Raw genomic sequence first — 18,404 nt, 5'->3', positions numbered from 1 at the left:
CCAAAAATTGTTTATTGTATAAAGCACCCTTAAGTTTAAGAGGAAAGGACTTCTTATAAGGAATTAATTACATAAAATAAGATTTACAAGTGCCCTAAAGCATTCCATTAGTGATGAAATATTTTCATCATAGCAATGCACTCTGTGTGTGACTATACAGTTCACCATCAACTTTGCAGATGAGCGCATACACACACGCGCATATTTCATGTATTGCCTCTAACAGTCTCAATAATAAATCAAAAATAATTCTCAAAGATAGATTTTGAAATTATTTTCAAAAATAGGTCTCAGTACAAAAAAAGCCTCCAGATACTAATCACTCTTACTTTTTTTTAATTATTATTTACTCCACACCTATAGACAAAATGCACAAATCTGAGGTAAATGGAATGAGCTATCATTGAAGTACGTTTCTAGTATTGGTTTTATAAAATAAACCTGAGGAAATAAAGGCAACTTAAGGCTATCTAAATGTTTAAAAAAAGTTTTTAAAAAAATCTGTTTTAGATTCCTTACAGTAGGATCATATACCACTCTGCACTGAACACCTACACCACCTTGTGGAGAAAAACCGGAAAAAGTATTTTTAGAAGTTCAAACTAAAACCAAAATCGGTTTTAAAACACATTAAAAGCACTTCTTTTTCAAAGTTGAATTGCACTTAATGGAGCTTGGATATTATATAACATACAGATCATGAGCTACTGAAGAAAAAGGCAGGATTGCTGAATTAGCTATCTTTAGATGGTATCAAGATTTCAACTTCTTAAATATTTTAGCAATTATTGCTAAATAAAACTTCTAGAGAAAATCTTCCAAGTTGTACTTTATTAAAAGAACTTCCAAATAAAAAAGACAAAACAGATTTTGGATTAAGAGAGAATCTGGTAATAAGTTTAACAACAAACTGAATGAAAAAATAGTTTTGGTAACAAAATCAGATTTATCCTTACCAGAACATCATGCACTAAAGCTTGGTATGTCCAAGTATGATGTAGAGGAGTTGCTAAATCTATGTTTCTGTCAACAAGGACTAATAGGGGCCTTTGGAAGCTGAAAAGATGACACTTCGTTAGTACTTCTTTAAACATGGTTAAAACATCCCAGTAACATCCTGAGTGATATCAGCGACCTCCTATATCATATTTCAAGATAAAAACAAAACTGCCTACTGCTGAGCCACTCCAGCCTGCCCCAAAGTCACTGGGTCTGATCACTATGATAAATTACATGAATCAAATCTTAGTAATGATAAAAATATTATTTTATTTTGTACTAAGTGAAATTATCAATATATAAATACTGAGCAGAAGTCAAAACACTGAACAGCAACTAGCTTTTTAGGTATTAACCAATACATCTTTGTGTGGATACACATTTGAGTTCCAAACAACCGTTTCAGTGGTAATATTTAATTCCCATTACAATCCTCAAACATAAAATCTCACTTCCAAGGGTTTTTAAGTTCACTTTTCTCTTTGCTTGTATATAAAGTCCATAAAAATAAATTATGAACTTCTGAGACGCACTGTGGTAATTCCATCAGTACCCAATTTTGTGGTAAAAGAATGCATTCATGCCTAAAGGTCTTGAGTTACGGCTACATGAAAAATTTATAGTGAAGATAGGAAGACTGTGAGCTAACAGAACATTATTACATATATTTCTCTTAAGTACATTATTTCTGCAAACATGCCAGTTAAAGTGCCTTTGAACAGAGTAAAAGCATTTAAATTCCATGCTCTGGATTTCCTTAAAGTATATTCACTTAAATATATAATCTCAAGAACCTTAGTCACCTGATTCTGAAAAACCAAACTAGAGACCTGAAGCCATTCAACTGCTTAAACTTTCCTATGCTTCCTTTACCTTGCATTTTAATTTTGAGGGCAATGATGCTACACTACCAGGAAAACAAGCCATGCCTCTGAAGGAAAAGCACTGCTTACAATTCAGTTCCCATGAAAATCAAGAAACTGGTATTTCACAACTATTCTCTCTCCTTTCAATCATTCCTTTTGCCAGCTTTGATGTTTTTGTGCCTTTTATCCAAGTTCTGATTTTAATCTGAGATAAAAGTAGGATGACTGTTTCATACCCAGTTAGGAGATTATAAATTGCCTTCAGCTACAGTCTTGCCAATACATGTCCTCTTTTCCATGTACAGTATAAACTCCTATAATACACCTTCCTAAGGCAGCCTATGGAGTATTCAGCTGTTTGGGGGCAACAGTATACAGGGATGCTACTGAGAACGCATTATCAGATGCACACAAGCATCTTTAAAGGATTCAAATAGTCATAACTTTAACAGACCTTAATTATCCAAGTGGTAGTCCTCAAGCAGCCCTCCTCTGGTCAAGAGGGGGATCAGCTGAGAAACACTTGCTTTTGACATAACTAAACTGGTAACACTGTTCACAGGCAAGAAAATGGGTCCTTCTTTCTTTTAAAGGAGATATGTTCTTTTGCTAAGAGATATGTTCAGGCACGCAACGGCATTTCACAGTCCTGTAAACAGAGTGCATTTCCAGAAGTTTGGCTCTTGCTGGGTTTAGAGGCTGAACAAAATTAACTGGTTCATAACATAATTTTTGACTTACTGTCCTAGGACCATACACTTATTAGTTATAAAAGTTTTAAAATGGGTTATGCTGTGAGACAGAAAACTCCCTTAAAAGTATGTAAATTCTTTTAATATAGAATTTGAACCACATCCATGTCAATACAGTTTTCAATACAGTGGTGACTTACCAAGACAACTGAAATATGAAAAATAAAATTACTAACACAATACCTGAACTGGCCAGCTCCAAGTGTGTCACCTGTAAAAAGACTGTTTCTGGCATCTCTTAGATTCTCTCTGAGCTTCTTATCCAATTTCTGAGGAGGGGAAAAACAGAACCACTTTTAACAAACCAATGGCTTCCTAACCTCTCTACATGATCAACATTAAAAGATTTATTGTGCAGTTTCTGTAGTTTATAAATGTTTTCACTGCAGGAAGACTAGGTCCAGTGCACATGGGAAAGAATGAAATCTTACATCTATTTTCTCGCTCCAGCATTTATATCGATGTCCAGGACTACACTGAAGATGTTTCCTTTATGCCTACTAATCTCCTGCCAGACAATTAGCACCTTTTCCCTAAACATGCAAGTAGAAAACACCAGTAGGAGGCATCAAGAGGGAACCACAGCAGAAGCAGTAAATTGGGCTGTCAGACACTGCCCCACAATTGTTTTATAAAAATGACATTATCTTCAATATGAGTGCATGCACACTGCATGCTTAGGTTTAATCAGTATTATCATTTCACTGACAAAGAAGATGCAAAGAAGATAGAAGAAATGAACCACAGTGACTCCTAATGAAGACAGTTCTGTAGAGATTGCTAATTGTGATTTCTTTTGGTCATTTTATCCGTATTTGATGATCAAATTCAATGTCAGCTTAATTTGATATACTAAAAACCTCTTGTACTTACAGGGTTTCCCAGCAAGATAGGTAAAAATGTCTTACTGATGATACACAGAGAGTAACACAGGCCTGACAGCCACTTTTTAAACTGTGTAGATGCATCTTAATTAAAATGTCTGTCAGAAAATCTTGATAAACTCTAGCTTAGGAATAATTATTTAAGTTTCTCATAATTTGATTCCCTAACATTACAGTTTCTACAGAAATTCCATGGAACTGAAATCCGAGAAAGGAAAATGGATGTATCTCTTTTCCAGTTTTATTTCCTTCACAAGGAAAAGGATACAATGACACTAGATCTCTGCCTAGTACTGAGAAAAGTCAAAGTGATGTTTGGAAAGTTTTAAAGCAATGACAGGTGTTTAGAAAAACAGTTCTTACCACTGCCACCATTTCAGCTGCAGTTCCTCTTGAGCATCTGATTATAGGAATAGCGCCTAATAAAAGATACATTGACTTCTACATGCATTGTAATTTTCAGATTCTGTATTACTTTACTTTTTATAAATAATTTTTACTAACATTCTGTGATTAAATACAAACTTTTCTCTTGCAATCTTTATCTATGAAACAAAAAATGCTATATACAAATATTAAATAAAGTTTTACAAAAGTAAGTGAATACCCCATACAGCAATTTATGAGAAATACAGTGTATACTAGAAAGAAAGCTAATGTACTGTGGAGGGGACAAATTATCTTGTACAGATGCATTAAAAGCTATTTTTCAAAAGGTTAGAAGTCCCTCGAACACAGTAGTAAGTATTATACCACCACCACCAGCACAATATATCTGTTACAACTCACTGCATGGTAATGCTATTTTCAAAAGCACATTTTCCATTGACTTTCAGGTTTTGAAATATTTAGCTACTGTTTCTCACTTATCTATACAAATAGGAAAATTCCAAAACCATACAGTTTAAGTGACTGAGGAAAAACATTCAATTTGTATCAACTAACACTTGAAAGAACTGAATAGGTCCAAGGGAATCTCTCTTGAACAGACTGCCCCATAGCAATCCCCAACTCCCCTTGTAGGCCAGCTATCTCAGACAGACCAGTTTCAGTTAGAGCTTAAGTTAAATGCCATCACATGAAAAATGTATCAGCTAAGCATCAAGGAAACTCACAATAAAATAAGCAAACTTAATATATCTTCCTATTCCTGGAGTTATTTCAGTTAGATCTTTGCAGGGTCTGTGAGAGGAGTTTTTTTTCTTCTAATTCTGCAGTGTTTTTTTTTTAAAACTTCGTTTTTGTTTTTTTTTTTTTTTTTTTTTAAGAATGACAAATCCAAACTCAAAGTACTATTATCTTCACTGCAAACTAGGATTTTGTTAAAACAGTGAACCCAAACCTTTGCATTTCAGTATTCTTCTCCCATTCATACTGAAGACTAAGACTCAAATCCCATGAAGGACAGCCCTTATTGTACTTTACAGTGATATAAAGCAATAATTTGAGCAAGATCATTATCCCACCCTGTGAATTAATGAGATTTTGGTCACAGATTGAATTCTGCATTTAATTTTCTGTATGAAATCACTAGACTTCTAGTCATCTCACTGAATACGGAAAATATGCTAGAATTTGGAAACTTACCAAGTGTAACAAAAAAACAGAAGAGACTATCAACAATAGTGTCCATTATAGTTTCCATTTCTGTGTCTGTTATATCTGGTCTGTTAATGGCTATAACAGTGTGGGAAAAAAAATAGGGTTAAATAAGTTCATGCCACTTTAATACTGAGAAGGCAAACCTCTTCTAATCTGATGGCTGTTAGTAGTCAACAGATTTTGGTGCAGAAGAGATTACATCCTGAAATGCCCCGCTTAGCACATCTATTAGTTTCCACCCCCCCCCCCCCTTTTTTTTTTTTTTTTGAGAAAAAAATTGGGAGAACTTAATTAATGCTTGCTGTATAAGGTCAAACACTACACAATCATTTCCAAGTCTCTCTGACTGCATATGTTATCTTTTGGATTGTGTTAGTATTGCATTAACAAAAAACCTACTAAGAAACATGTTCTAGAAGAGAAATGGCCATCCACTTGACAAACATTTTTCAGGAAAAAAATCCTCAGAAATTACCTGTGTAGTTTAATTATAGTATTTAGTTATCTATATTCAGAATTTCTAAATCCCACCTCTTGTATCGAGATTCCTTTTTTTCTCATAAATTTACTGTCAGTCTCTAGATTAGGGGTAATTCCCAAGTTATAAAACATTTTACTTGACAGATAAGAGAGATTTCCCTCCCGCATTTAGGTCAGAACAGAAGACATGCAGCAACATTTCTCTTAAGTAACTAACCCTGACAAGAATATAAGAGCCAACAGGCAACATCAAACCAAATCTTATCACAGACCTCAAGTCAAGCACTATCTCAGGGTTCATGCCATAAATTCCATCAGTTTGTTTTACTTTACCTTTAAAAATTTCTCTCATAATTATCTGTCGTATCCTCTTTCTTCAAAAATGAATTTCAAAGCTCTAAACATTAATAAGCATTTCATTCTAAATTTATGCATGGCCAGCCATAACCATTCTCTAACTTAAAAGGTGCTTTTTTTTCCCCCCATCTTTTCTCCTCTAAGAACTTTAGAGATGTGGATTATATTTCAGCAACTATACTTAGCAAGCCAAAGTTTTGACTAGGCTGACAGCAGCAATAGAATTTTCAAGTTTCTGAAATACCAGCACCAAGAAAGGCAGACCATTCCCAAAATCTGTATTTTTCTGTAATGACAAAGCTTTGAAATTCACTGGGGCTATAATTCTGTACTTATCTCTAACTAATGGTCTCCCAGTTTATAGGGGTGAAAAAACCTTACTTTTACTCTCTTGCCTTTTCCAATTCTAAAATTTAATTCCCATCATGTTATTATGTTTAAAGTACTCATTTCTAATGTTCCTGTAATCTGCATACTGTCAGTGCCTTCTAATTTTGTCTAACATGCACATTTTATGAGCACATTCCTTTTCTTGTACCATAGCAACCAACACAGATACTCATTATTACTGCTCCTTAGATCAACCTTTGAGAAACTTCATTAAGAATCTTTTGGTAAAATGTTTTACCATGTTTTCTGTACATTTCTCTCTCTCCACTCTAAGAAGGTTATGGGGAATGCATCTATTACAGCAAAGTAAGCGTAGGTCTCCTACATTTTCCTGTTGCACTACAAAATTGAACCAAATTGTAAAGAATGGTAAAGAAGCATTCAAATAGCATGAAACAGCATATCTCAAATATCAACTTTATACCAATATTACTCATTTACTCTTTCTTCTACACAGTCTTAGAGAAACAGAACCAGAGAGAGCTTGAGGGATGATCTAGTTGGTCCTCCTTTCCAAAGATGAGTTAAACCCATGTAATTTCTGCATCTAAACCAATTCAAAGGGCTTCCCAGACATAAAAATACCATAACATTTACAGGTAATCTAATATTTCACTATTTTTAAAATCAGAAAGTGCCCCTAATATCTGATCAGAAGCTTTCTCGTTGCATTCACACTCATCACTTTTTCTCCCTTACTAAACAAAGAGCATGTATTATGCCCCTTCTGTCTATGAAAGCCTTTCACATAATTGAAGGATTTTATCATGCTTTTTTGTCCTGACATTACCTCTCTGTAAAAGCAGTCATATAGCCAAGAAATCACGGAACTGAAATTTAACCTGTTTTGTTGTATCTGCTCTTGGTTCACCCATTCAGATACATTCGTGGGCACGCAGCAGTGCTGCTGCAAGAACAGCAGCCGTCACTCAGTACCCTCAGATTTACACTGACTTTTGTAGATGATGAAACCGGCTCCTGCTATACTCTCCACAGGCAAAAAAAGCCCACTTCTTCCTCACCTCTGCACTCCTACTGACTGTCTGTGTCAGATCTAGAACTCACACAATAAGACAGATCAGCTACTGAGCTCTAATGGAAAACTCATCACTCTCTGTGGGAGATCAGGTTTCTGTTCCATGAGCTTTTGGAAACAGCCCACTTCTACATTGGTTTAAACATGGTGGCAAATTTCAGCGGCCCCAGAGAGGAAAACAAGCCAGATAGAAACTGATGGGTGCAAAACATTTTCAGTCATTTTAATTCAAATTCCTTGTTAGCACAAGCAATCTTATGACAGTCAATTGAGTATCTTTATATACACAGGAACGCATCACAAAGCAATTATTATTAAAACTCTTAATATCAGGCTTTAGTGAAAAAAATAAAGTCTGCTTTTCAAACAAAAACGCCCTTCACACTGCCAATGGAATAAATCCCCAGTGTGAGACACAACTCAGTATTATTGATCTGGTTTTAAAGAAAGGTACTGACTTTGGATATTGGGCAATAGAGGAGAAAAATCTCACTGCCAAATATTATACGTACAGAGACTTCTCACCTCTACCTGGTCACTAGGGAGTATTCCATGCACCAAGAATTAGCTGTGTGACACTGTGACTATACTAATGAGGAGCTGCTGCAAAAATAGGACTATCTTAACTTCTGCTTCTTCTGTTGCATTGCATTTGTACATCACACAAAGGAGTTGGTATTTTCTAAGGAAAGAGTCAATTAAACACACACTGCAGCTCTGGAATTACTGGCTCTCTGGAGAAGAGGAAGAGCAAAACTACAGCAGAAGCAGCAAGACAACATAGCCTGTAACATCCAGAGTAAGGGGCAGGAGTGGTGGAGTGGTAGTTCCCTGTACATTTATCACAATTAATGGGTCAGAGGAGTACATGAAATCAGCACAATGGAGGGAGGAAGATAATGTGGATAATAATGACAACTAATATGTATGTTGACTTGAGCTGCCATGGCACCAAAGCAACTGACCTAAGGCAGCCACTTGCTTTTCCTGCTAGGTTCCAAATCAAGTTGAACAGAAGTCTCGAGAAGAAAAAAAGAGTTCCAGGAGGCTGACTTCACTTGCAACTCTGAAACTTTGTGAAGCAGCTGACATGCTTGGCTCACATACTTGCAGAAGCAATCAGCATTGCTTATTGTCTAGAATGCCCTCTCCCATCCATAGTGACTATCTAATGTGAAAACAATATGTAATTTTTCCATCATTATTCCTTGTATAAAAAGTGTTATTATCCATAAATGTCTATTCCACAGTTTTCCTTTGTTATTTAAAAATACGTATTTATTTTTCAGTATCACAATCACCATGTGATAAAGACGCTGAAATGAATATCTAAGAACTGCTTCTTTCATAACTTTATACATCTAACAGATTATCCTGAATTCTGAGCAGATCAAAGCAAAATGAAGTAATTGCTGGTTATTAGCTACAAATTCAAAAGTAAATTTCAACTTCAGACATTCTGGTATAATTTCTATATAAATTTACTTACCACGATATGAAACAAGTTCTTTGTTTTGGTTACACAATACAAACATATCATCTTCTAAAGTAATAAAATTAAGATATTGATCAAACACCTAGAAATCAAGGAATAATGGTCAGAATAGTCCAGAGTGAAGCATAAAAAAAAAAAAAAAGCTATTAACTGCAACTTAATTTTGAACATTTTACAGAAATACCAATTCAAAGAAATAAATGCAAGATATAATTTATGATTTAAAAAGCCTGTGTAAGGATTCAATGATTAACACAAAATATTAAGAGGACTGAAAAGTGCCAGAACTGTCCAACTTCAACTGTTTCTGTGGAAAAAGTTCTAGCAGCCAAGTGTGACTGAAAAAAACACATATGGAGGACATTTCATTATTACAGGTTCACTTTTTATGAATATAAGGACTACAACATAATCAGCACTGAGCTCTCAGGCAAGAGAGAGGAAAGAGGGCAATATCTGAACAATAAGACATTACAGCTCATGACTTCTAACTTTTCTGTAACACACCTGTACATTCAGGAAAAAGTTAAATGTCTCTATAGCACAAACTATTAATGAGACATCACAGCCAAAAAACAGATTTAGGAAAGTTAATTTTCAGTGCTACAGCAATTTCCTGCTGCTGATGACCTAAGGCTTAAACAAAACTAGTAGTGTTCATTTTATTTCACAATGGGTTCTTTCTCTCATGCCGGTAGTACTAATCAGAGTGAGAAAAAGTGAATGTATTTAAGTATATTACTTAATAATTTACAGGTTTTGGTACAGCCATTCAACAAAAATAAAAGTAAATCCGTAAAACACGCCTTTAAATCAGAGGTATAGGAGTGTAAAAAAGCGTGTATATATGAAATATTATTTCAAATGAGAACTGCACTCACACTGCTTTTTTTGTGTATTTAGGAGATAAAACCCCACCCCAAGATATATGCACTGAAAGCACTCATTCAGCTGATGAGATCAGGAATACTCTGAAACCACTGTTATTTCTCCTCTTATCATTCAGCACAAAAGTCCTGCAGCATTTGGAGTTATGACAGCTGAAGTATGGTACTAAGCTGCATTACTGGGATGTCTGTAGGTTCTGTTTTTTCCCCAGCATGCCTGAAGATAAGAATGCAGTAACACCTGTAATGGTATTAACATTAGGGACTGGGGGACTTTCTTACCTTAGCCACTTGAGTTACTGCATTAGCACCTATAGCAGCATTTGCAATATCTTCCAGTTTACTTCTCGAAATGGCAGAAATAAAGTTTAAATAATAAGATTCATAAAGCTGGTTTCGAAGATCCTAAAAGAAAGAAAAATCACAACACTTTTCCTGAATAAGTACTAATACATTCCTGACTAATTAAAAGAAGAAATCATACTTTTGCTATGTGATGTTAAAGTTATCCACGGTCAAACTAAATCTTCAGAAGTGCTTAGCTGTCTCTTCATACAGCTCTGTACACAGTGTTTTGATTACATGTCCAGATATAAACAACCTAACACAGAACTGCAAAACAACAGGAAATGACATTTAAGCTGAAAGACAGCAATTACTATTCCAGACCTTACTGCTGACCAAAAAATATCCTTTGCTCTTCTCCTTCCTTTGGCAAAGATGTCAACCTTCCATCTCCTTCCCAGGAACGTGAAAATTTGAGATTAGCCTAATCCAGTCTTCCCACTCAAAGCAGTATCAAATTGTGCAGGTGGCTTAGGATTGTGTCCAGTCAGGTTGTGAACCTCTCCAAGGATGGAGACTCCACAAACCGTCCAGGCAATCTGTTCCAGTGTTCAGCCACCCTCATTAAAATAAGTTTTTCTAATGTTAAATGGACTATTTGTACCCACTGCCTCCTGTCTTTTCACACCCAAAACTCTCTCTGAAACACACAAGATATATTCACCCTTCTAGTTGCTGGGAAATTGAAGTTTTGCATAATATTTTGGGTAATATTTTTCTGACAAGTATGTGCTAATAACAGTTACACTCTGGTGAGTGCAGGATTCCTTCACACACCCTGTTGTGTGGACTCCTTTGAAGCATTACACATGCAAGTTACCTGGCACATTCGGTCAATATTTTCTTCTGTTGGCATTACAAAGTAAACAGCTGGAACATCTGGAATAGCATCCCGATCTGAATGCAAAAGCCTGACAGTAAGAAAAAAGACATCTCTAATGGGTTGTTTCTCTGATATGTGTAAAATTATACAAGTTAAAGAAACTATTTATTTGTACAGACAAATATAATTTCCTACAATTTCTTTCTATATTTAGCCAGAGTTTTAGCAAGAAAGAAAATCACATTTGTATATCTTTTGGCTGAATATATTAATAGATGTTTTCAAAGTTTATTCAGAGCTTGAAAAAAGGCTTTAAAAATCTTCAAAAACAGATTATCCATTCAGAGGAAGCTAAAATACTGCATCCACAAAGTTCATATGTGAACTGTTGACATGGTAAAAAAACACTGTATATTTCATTCTATTAAACTTGCCTTTCCTGCTCAAAGGCAAGGTGCTTAGATGTTTTTCTCACGTTTTTGCTGATGTGTCAGCATATTAAACTGTGCTTCCATTTCTAGCCTTTACTTAGCAAAAGTTAATAAACTTGTAAAAAAATAAATGTATGTTCAAAGTTTCTTCACTACTATTACCACAGCTAAGGAATGACAGTGGACTAGGTAAATGTAATCTGGTGAAAAAGAAATGAGAAATCTCTTAAAATAATACTTAAAGATTTCATATGTTTGACAGCAGACAAGTAAAATCTACGTGTAAAAAGATACGCAAAGAACATACACAGTCCCATGAAACAGTTTGTGCCAATATAATTTTAACATGTGTTATTACAGAAGGATTTGTACAGACAAATTCCAAAAGAACACCTACTGGGTAATTTTTATTTTTGAACAAGGGCCTCCTGAACTGAGCAAGAAATCCTACTGAACAGTGTTTGGAATTATATCTTCACTCCCTGATTCTGAATAATGCCATCTGATTTTAGGAACAAGTCAGTATATAATCTTTATTTTAGCACTTATTTTGTAAATGATTTTTCACTGATTTGTTCATTATTTTAGTGAACATTAAACGATGTTCTTTTTAGAAAAGTATTCCCAATTTTTTATAAGTACTTACAGATGCAAAGTGATCCCCATATCTCTTAGCTCTTTCACTGACAGCAAAGGTGAGATGATATCTTGGCCAAATCTGTCATAAATGAGAACCTGAACAGATACACATCATCTTATAAAGTGCTGTAAAAAGTGGATGCTGTAGAATATAGTGGATACAGGAATTCAGGTTTAGGGAACTACTATCTTAACCTGAAAAGTGCTTCAACAAATAAACATCTACCAATTTATAATAAATCATTCATTTGTCAAGGACTTCCATTTGTGCTTACAAATAAATAAAATATGAAAAAAAGACAAACAAAAAAACCCTCAGTGATAAAGGAGGAAAAAGAATCATCACTTCCACCTCCTGAAAAATGTCTTGTCAAACAAGAGTTTGCTGTCAGAAATTTGTTACTGTATGTGCAGAGTTTTTCTGACTGCATTTGGGAGAGAACAACAGGAAAATCAGGTAAGAGAAAAAGGAATTAGTGAAAAAAGAAAACAGATGAAGAGACAGAATGTATGTTTTGTAGTAGCAAAAACTCCTCGTAAACTACAAGTAATTTTAAAGGTAATAAAGCTAGCCTGAGCTCAGCTTTTTCAAGCTATCAATAGTTCTTCCATTGGGCTTCTTTCTGACTCAGGTATTTTTTCAGCAATTCTGATACTTGATTTTGTATATTTACAATACAGGAAAAAAATTTTACACAAGTTAATAGCGTAAGAAGGATGAACTTGATTTAGCTAAAATCTGCAAATCGGAACTTTTCTGAACACTATAAAATTCTCCTATTCTGGTTCCAAAAGTTCTTACCTTCCATACTGGTTCTCCTGTGCTGTTTTTAACAGGAGGAACATTGAAGTTCAGCATACGTTTCAAAGCCACTGGAAAATAAAGCCAAATAATGCTTTAATCTCTTTACACTTGAACAACAGTGATTAAACACTTTAGCAGGATTTTATTATACATTTCACTTGAGAGGAAAACCATCACAAAATATAAATGCAAGAAATCACATTTTCATTATTTTTATGCAGCTTTGACTGACAAGTGGCTCACATCAGCTAGAATTTATGGGCTCCAGAAGACACTGCAAAAAGAAAAGAGGCAAGTTCTAAAACATTAACTCTTCTTAGTTATACAGGCTACATTCTAACATGGTTTGCCTTAAAAATAATTCCAGTATCTTCCTGACGGTGCATTCTGTCCAGTGGCAACTAGTTTGCTTTATTCCCCGATCTGCTTTTCCTACCCCACAGGAACAACACTGTACACACCAAACAAAAAATACCTTTATGCCTGACTAAAATCAGTACACAGTTTGAAAGATTTTGAGAACTATAGTTTAAGGGGTACAAAAATAGCCTTAGTTTGCAGCAGGAAAACTCTTTGAAACAGGAATGAACTTTAATTAAACTTTCTATTCACCATACAGACCAAAGCATATTGCTTCACCTACCACTAATTTATAAATCTATTATATAATGAATCCTTCCTCATTTATCTGATTAAACAACACAGTATGTGCTGACCTCCCAACTTTGACAAGCAGCAGCAGACTATATGTGCTATAGTGGCTATCCTCTTAAAACTCGTAACAAAATCATCACAGAGTTTTACAAAGAGGAAAAACTTGCAGAGATTAGAGTGATGTATACCACTGAGCTCATAAATGGAGAGTGCAGAAACTATTAACTTTTGACTCCAGCTGAATGAACATACTCAGTGCAGTTCCTGGGATCTACAGCATCACAAGACATGTCAGACTGGAGAGAACCTTGGAAGACACCTCCAGTCCAACCTCCTGCCCAAGGAGGCTCAGCTCTGAGGCTAGGCTCAGGGCTTTATCCAGTCAAGTCTCCAGGGATGGAGATGCCACAACCACACTATGCAATCTGTGGCACTGATTGTCCTTGTGGAGAAAAAGCTTTTCCGGACATCCAGTTTGAACATCTTGTTTATGTTATGCAATTTATGCCTGTTGTGCTTCACCCTACTGCCATACACCACTACAAAGGGGCCTGGTTTCATCTTCTCAGTGCTGCCCATAGGGCTTGGGGAGCTGCTGTAGGGTCCACCCTGAAGCCACCTGGACAAAACTCCAGGCAGAACAAGCCTTAGTGCTACAGCCTCACCAGAGCACCTCACCACCTTGGTAGTCCCTGCTGACTCCCTCCAGCTGATGGTCCACTGGGACCCCTCACAAGCCTTTTCGACAGAGATGCTCTCTGGTCTGGCAACCCTGTACACTGCTGCCTGTACGTGCAAGGGGTTCTTCCTTTACAAGTGCAGGAATTTACATTTATCGTTGTTAAATTTCGTAAGATCTCTGCTTGCCCATTCCTCTTGCCAATCTAGGTGCCTCTAAATGGCAGCTCTGCCCTCAAGTAGAAGAAATTTCCCTAGTTTGCTGTCACCTGCACACTTAATCAGACTACATTCTGACTTGTCCTCCAGGTGACTGATAGACATTTTAAACAGGAGAGGTCACAGAATACACTCATGCAGTGCTCCAGTTGTTACCAGCCTCTAGGTAATTATGTCTGATTAATTACAACTCTCTGAACCTGACCATCCAACCGGTTTTTTTAATGCAGCTGGTTGTTCGTTCATGTAGTCCATGATATCCTAACTTGGCTGTAGCACCACAGTGTCAAAAGCTTCGCTGACGTCAAGGTAAATTACATACTCTACTGTCCTGTTGCCTACAAATCCAGTCATTCTATCACTGAAGGTAATTAGGCTGGTCAGGCATGATTTACTATACATAAATTCATGCATGCCTTTTCCTTCATGTGATGACAAGTATTTTCTAATAGGATTCACTCAATGATTGACTCCAAAGTGACACTAAGGCCTGGAAGCATTTGTAGGTGAAGATTGAGGCAAAAGCAGCACTGGTTACCTCATCCCTATCTGTGTCTATGACCACTAAAAGACCAGGTCCATTTAGCAATGATCCAAGTTTTTTCTTATTCACATTTCTGCTACTAATGTTGCAGCAGAACCTTCTCCTTTCTTTAGATACATGCTGCACAGCTCAACCTCAGCAGAACTTTGGCTTTCCTAACACCAGATCTATCCGAGGCCAGGCAGTGTTTCTGATGTCCTGCTTCCTCCTGTGTACTGCCCTTTCAAATGACATTACTAGCAGGGAAATATGAATGTAGGAAAATCCAAGCTAGCACTGAGTTCTGAGTCTCGCTGCACTCCAGCCTTCTACTTGCTTCATGCCTTTTTGTTGTTTTTTAAAGACCATGGAGCAGCCCTGAAAGTTGATTACAGGCTGCTCCTGGATTCTTTGGCACCTCACTGCTGGTGACATCTTCAGTCATATGAACAATTTTATATAAAGCTGTACGATTATGTACTTTGGTACTACTGGAGTTGAGGCAGCTACATTGCAGAGTTTATCTTCTAAAGTAAAACTTTGCATAAGCTCTCTGCTAAGAAAATCAGACTAGTAATGTGCTGTGACAATCATGTTAACATTCAGCAAGTGTCCGAGTTTCTTTCTTTGTATTCACATTGCCATTTCATTTACATTAATGCTAAATGTTCTCCGGGGCAAGGATCAGGTTTTTACTGTGCTTGCACAATGATATGCTTTTGTTATGAAACCAATCCTGGTTATGAACCAGCATAAAGGTCACAACAGATGGTGCACATGCATGGTAATAGCATCACTAAATGATAAGAAACATTTTTCTGAGTATCTTTTAGTTGTTGAATCTAGCTCCCAACAGAAGACAACATGGATTCATGTGTAAAGGCTGACTGAAATAATTAAGTAACAACTGTTGGTGACATGGACAGTGGGACTGAGTGCACCTGCAGCAAGTTTGCCAACAACATCAAGCTCTGTGTGGTCACAAAATCACAGAATCATTTAGGTTGGAAAAGACCTCCAAGATCAGTGAGTCCAGCCTTTGACTGATCACCACCTTGTCAATCAGATCACAGCACCAGGTGATATGTCCAGCTGAACACCTCCAGGGATGGTGACTCTACCACCTCCATGGGCAGTCCATTCCAATGTTTAACCCCTTGCATGAAGAAATTCCTCCTCAATAAGATGGAGAGAAGAGAAGCCATCCAGAGGCACCCTGACGGGCTTGAGAAGTGGGCCTGTGCAAACCCCAGGAAGTTCAGCAAGGCCAAGTCCAAGTTCCTGCAGCTAGGGCAGGGCAATCCCAAACACAAATACAGGCTGGGCAGAGAATGGATTTACAGCAACCCTGGGGAGGACTTGGGGGTGTTGGTGGAGAAGAAGCATGACATGACCTGGCAATGTGCACTTACAGCCCAGAGAGCCAACTGTACTCTGGGCTGCATCCAAAGCAGTGTGGCCAGCAGGGTGAGGGAGGGGATTCTCCCCCTCTGTTTTGCTCTGGTGAGATCCTACTTGGAGTGCCGTGTCCACATTTGGGCCCAATACAAGAAGAACTTGAACTTGTTGGATTAAGTCCAGACAAGGACCATCAAGATGATCAGAGGGCTGGAGTACCTCTTCTGTGAGGAAAGGCTGAGAGAGGTAGGTTTGTTCAGCCTGCAGAAGAGAAGGCTCCAGGGAGACCTTATAGCACATGCCAGTAAATGGAGTTAACAAGAATCTTGGAGAGGGACTTTTCACAAGAGCCATGTAGTGATAGCACAAGGGGGAATGGCCTTAAGCTAAGAGAGTAGCTTTATATTAGACACAAGGTAAAAATTCTTCCTTGTGAGGTTGGTGAGGCTCTGGAACTGGTTGTACAGAGACCTGTGGATACCCCATACCTGGAAGTGTTCAAGGACAGGTTTTAAGCGACCTGATCTAGTGAAAGGTGTTCCTGCCCATAGCAGGCACTGAATTAGAATGAGATGATCTTCAAGGTCCCTTTCAACCCAAACTACTCTATGAACGTGGTGAAAGAGAACAGAAAAGAATAAAGCTGTACAGAATATGAGCTCAAAGCAAATGGGCTTTATCAGAAAGACAGCAAAGAGAAGATAAGCAAAGGACTGCAGAGTAACATCAAATAGCACTATCAATGGTAGATGGCACAGGAATGAGATTATAAAATAGACTGGTACCAAAAAGTGAAGCATACTAGTAAATATTTAAGGTCCACAGAGACTGTGACAATCATCAAGGAGAAAGTGACATGATTACAGCTCAACTACTGACTACAACTTTCGCAAGCAAGGGAAGTAGAGGACTACAGAGTTGACATCCCCTGTGCTTCAGGAGTATGTTCAAGGCTTTACAAAACAGCATCAAGGCAGAGAAGAATCAATTAAGGACTCTCACCCATGTGTAAGAAGGGACGGAATAACAAATCCTTTACTCGCAGAAATCCTCATGCACAATCAGTTTAGTTGTTAATATCGTATTCTCAGTTTCTTGAGGGTCAGCACACGCTCGCATGCCGCTGTATTGTCTTAACACGGGCATAATAACAGCAGCTTTATTTTTGCACCATTAAACGCTATTTTCCGTCGATCCTTCCCACCGGCAGAAGGAAGCAGAAACGGAGGGTGCGCTCCCACGGCCGCGGGAGAAGGCACCGCTCACGGCCCGGGCCCGGCCAAGTCCCGCCCCGGGGACGCCTTCCACACCTCGGCGGCACCTATGGCCACGTCCCCGGGGCCTGGGGCCCAAGCGGGGCCGGGGTCCCTCTGCGAGAACTGCGGCTCGAGGCTCCGGAGCCCCGCCGTCCCGGGCCCGCCGCTGCAGAGGCGAAGAGAAGGCGGTAGAGGGGCCGCCACCCCGTTGCCGGGAGACCCAAGCCGGGTGAGAGGGCGCGAATACCCGGCGGAGGCGCGGCGGCGCCCGCAGCCCGCCCCGGGGGACAGAGGCAGGCGCCGCAGCGGCAGCGTTCGGCCGGCTCCGCTCCCCGCCAGAGCGCCGGGACGGACCGGTGCCGCCCGCGCGGCGGGACCGCGGGCAGGCGCTCACCTGTCTGCTTCTCCCGGATCCCGGCCGCCATCTTCCCGCGCCGCCGGCCCGGCCGCGCCGCCCCGCCCGCCGCCTGCGCAGCCGCCGCGACACGTGGCGGACCCTGAGGCCGGGGGCGGGCCCGGCCCGGCTCCTCGGCAGCGGCGAGCCGGGACCGCCCGCCTACGATTGAAAACACGGGCCTGTGCTTTGCCCTGGCTGAGAACAGGGCGGGTACGGCCTTTTCCGTCTTTTTTTCTATTGAGGAGGTGGTAGTTTATGCTCTCGGACTGAAGTTTCAAGAAACAGCTTTAATACGACCACCTCATAACTAACTGAAAGGAGTGATGTTTCAAAACCAGGCATTTAGCTACAAAAAAAGTAGTGAAATTTTAGTGAGTTATCACAACGGAATATAGTCACGAGTTTGCTTTCCTCTGCCTCAGGACGCACATGCCCACAGGCCCGCCTCCCTTCATGCCCTCACAGAAATCCTACCGGGGAAGAGCCCC

The 18,404-nt window shown here is 38.7% G+C and overlaps 1 protein-coding gene across 2 annotated transcripts in view; it reads right to left on the bottom strand.

The window, feature by feature from the left end:
- The window catches only part of SCFD1 (sec1 family domain containing 1), a 52,126-nt gene extending 34,130 nt beyond the window's left edge, over positions 1-17,996 (bottom strand). Inside the window, exons 1-10 of one of the 2 annotated variants that reach the window (XM_069017733.1) lie at positions 17,914-17,996; positions 12,789-12,859; positions 11,994-12,082; positions 10,914-11,004; positions 10,031-10,153; positions 8,856-8,943; positions 5,089-5,178; positions 3,865-3,920; positions 2,801-2,886; positions 957-1,056 (exon numbers count right to left, since the gene is read on the bottom strand). In XM_069017733.1, the coding sequence (XP_068873834.1) occupies positions 957-1,056; positions 2,801-2,886; positions 3,865-3,920; positions 5,089-5,178; positions 8,856-8,943; positions 10,031-10,153; positions 10,914-11,004; positions 11,994-12,082; positions 12,789-12,859; positions 17,914-17,944 (825 nt within the window). In that variant the 5' untranslated portion in view covers positions 17,945-17,996. Of the gene's footprint in view, positions 1-956; positions 1,057-2,800; positions 2,887-3,864; positions 3,921-5,088; positions 5,179-8,855; positions 8,944-10,030; positions 10,154-10,913; positions 11,005-11,993; positions 12,083-12,788; positions 12,860-17,265; positions 17,619-17,913 lie in introns of those variants that run through there. The other variant, XM_069017734.1, reaches the window with a different exon arrangement.
- Between the last annotated feature and the right edge of the window lie 408 nt (positions 17,997-18,404).

The sequence above is a fragment of the Aphelocoma coerulescens genome, chromosome 5, assembly GCF_041296385.1.
Source record: "Aphelocoma coerulescens isolate FSJ_1873_10779 chromosome 5, UR_Acoe_1.0, whole genome shotgun sequence".
NCBI classification, from domain to species: Eukaryota; Metazoa; Chordata; class Aves; order Passeriformes; family Corvidae; genus Aphelocoma; species Aphelocoma coerulescens.
The sequence above is the reverse complement of the archived record's forward strand: the minus strand, read 5'-3'. Positions and strand labels throughout refer to the sequence as shown.